Genomic DNA, 2,153 nt, shown 5'->3' with positions numbered 1-2,153 from the left:
TCTCCTTTTTCTGTCAAAGCAAGGGTTGTGTTTTGATTTACCAAAGGGGATAATCCACATTCGGTTTAGAGATCATATACTGCATATCCACCACTTTTTGTGATGAACCTATAGCATCATCAGGGAGCATTTCTTCACTTTCAGGCCTGATGGTAGAGCTCTCTGCCTTTGAGATAAAAAGAGTTTTTCGGCTAGTCATCGATTCTACTTCCTCTAGTTCTTTTGCTCTACCCTTTCGAGGAGTAGCTTTGAGGTTTAAACTCCACCCCAATTTAGCTTTCTTGTCTTCCCCCGCGACCACCTGGCAGTCCCTTTCAGAATTCCCCATTACCCCACAAGAAAAACAGAAGAACGGTAGCGTTCATAAGCAAAATCCACTTGAACCTCCCTCTCCCTCTTATCTTTAATTTTTTGAAAACGGCGCAGAGGACGGGAGACATCAAGCAGCAATTTAACTCTCTGGTAGCTCCCAATTCCCAACAAATCCTTCTCAATCTCCAACAACTCTCCCATTCCCGCCACTACATCCTTTACATAAGCATCGGAGCGGCAATTAAAGGGCAGATTTTTTATACAGACCCAAAAAGGCGAATGAATGATCTGAATTTCATCAGGTTGTTCATTGCCTTCGATTTCTTTTAACAGGAGAAAATTGTTATCAAAACACCAAGGTCTGCCCTCTAAAACCTTCTCCTTATCCCTATAATGGAAGAATTGAAAGGCGTAAAGGTTAGGACTAAGAACCCTAATCACCACACCATGAGAAAGAGACCATACACTAGTAATTGTGCGTTTAAAAGTATCAACGTTATAGGATCGGTCTGAATGGATTCGCTCAATTAGCATTAGGGAAAGATTCTCATCGTTTTCATTGTTCTGAATTTCTCCTAAATCCACCACTGTTTCTTCCTCCTCAAGAGCAAGTCGCGAAACAAAAGAAGCAATTTCCTCAGCCATTGCTAAGAGAATAAACCACCAGGGTAGCCACGCCTTCACCTTCGGCAGATCGTTCTATCGAGTAGAGAGTTTACCCTTTCTTTCGAGGGAGCTCCTAAGGTTTAAGTATTAGTACTAACTCACATATTGTATGCTTCAAATGAATTTTTTTATTAAGGCGATCGTTGATCGAATCTGCGATGTAACTAGTTCTAAGGTGATTTGTACTTGTGTTGGAATATTAGATTTTCTAGGAATTGTTTGTAAATGTTGTTTGGCTATCTTTTCTTAATGAAATCATTTTTCTTCTGTTAAAATTCCTTAAGTTTGTATATATCAATATATATGCCCTTATTATGCAATTATGCCCTTAAGGATATCAAAGTTATTGACAATCCTTAACCCATTCTAGGCACCTAACTTCTTGAAGATATCAATATCATATCAATTATCACAGTACTTGTTGCACAATACACGAGACCACAAAGCATTTGGTTTCGTAAAAACCCTCCATCCCAACTTAGATAAGAAGGCAGTATTAGCTTGTCTCATTGAGTGAAGCCGTAAACCTCCTCCTTTTGGCCAGGTAATTGTTTCCCAAGCCATAAGGTGAATTTTTCGATGCTTCTCATCTCCACCCCAAAGAGATCTCCTAGTCTTCTTATCAAATTAATAACATATAAACATAGGAATTTATCTAGTTTAACTTGCATAGTGTAATACGGAATTGCAGAGAGACAAGCCTACAACAAATTATTTCTTCCTGAAAGAGATAAAGTCTTCGACCTCCAACCTACCAATTTAGCATTAATTTGATTCATGAGGTATTAATAGTCTTGCGTAGGGTCTGTTCACATTTATTGAACTGAGCTGAGCTGAACTGAACTTAACTGATTGGAGCTAAACTGAATTGAACTTATTAGAGCTGAGCTAAACTAAATAGAGCTGAAATGAATATTTTTAAAGAGAAGGAAATTAGGAGCTGATCTGAACGGAACTGATTGGAGCTGAACTGAACTAAATTAAATTAATTGGAGCTGAGCTGTGACAGGGTAAAGTCGTATCCCCTAATCAAAAGTATTACCTAAGTCCTCTAACTAATGAAGACAGGGAAGTAGGGTCGAATCCACAGGGAAACAAGTCTTTCTACTCCTAATTAATTATTATAATCTAAATTATCAAAGTAACCAATATTGTTGTAAATAAAGACTATACTA

The 2,153-nt window shown here is 38.0% G+C and overlaps 1 protein-coding gene across 1 annotated transcript; it reads right to left on the bottom strand.

Moving 5' to 3' along the window:
- Positions 1-327: 327 nt before the first annotated feature.
- On the bottom strand, positions 328-957 carry LOC145643113 (uncharacterized). Its single transcript, XM_081694275.1, has one exon. It carries the CDS (start codon positions 955-957, stop codon positions 328-330), a length of 630 nt encoding a protein of 209 aa, XP_081550401.1.
- Between the last annotated feature and the right edge of the window lie 1,196 nt (positions 958-2,153).

The sequence above is a fragment of the Chenopodium album genome, chromosome 8 (assembly GCF_948465745.1).
Source record: "Chenopodium album chromosome 8, dcCheAlbu1.1, whole genome shotgun sequence".
Taxonomy (NCBI): Eukaryota; Viridiplantae; Streptophyta; class Magnoliopsida; order Caryophyllales; family Amaranthaceae; genus Chenopodium; species Chenopodium album.
The sequence above is the reverse complement of the archived record's forward strand: the minus strand, read 5'-3'. Positions and strand labels throughout refer to the sequence as shown.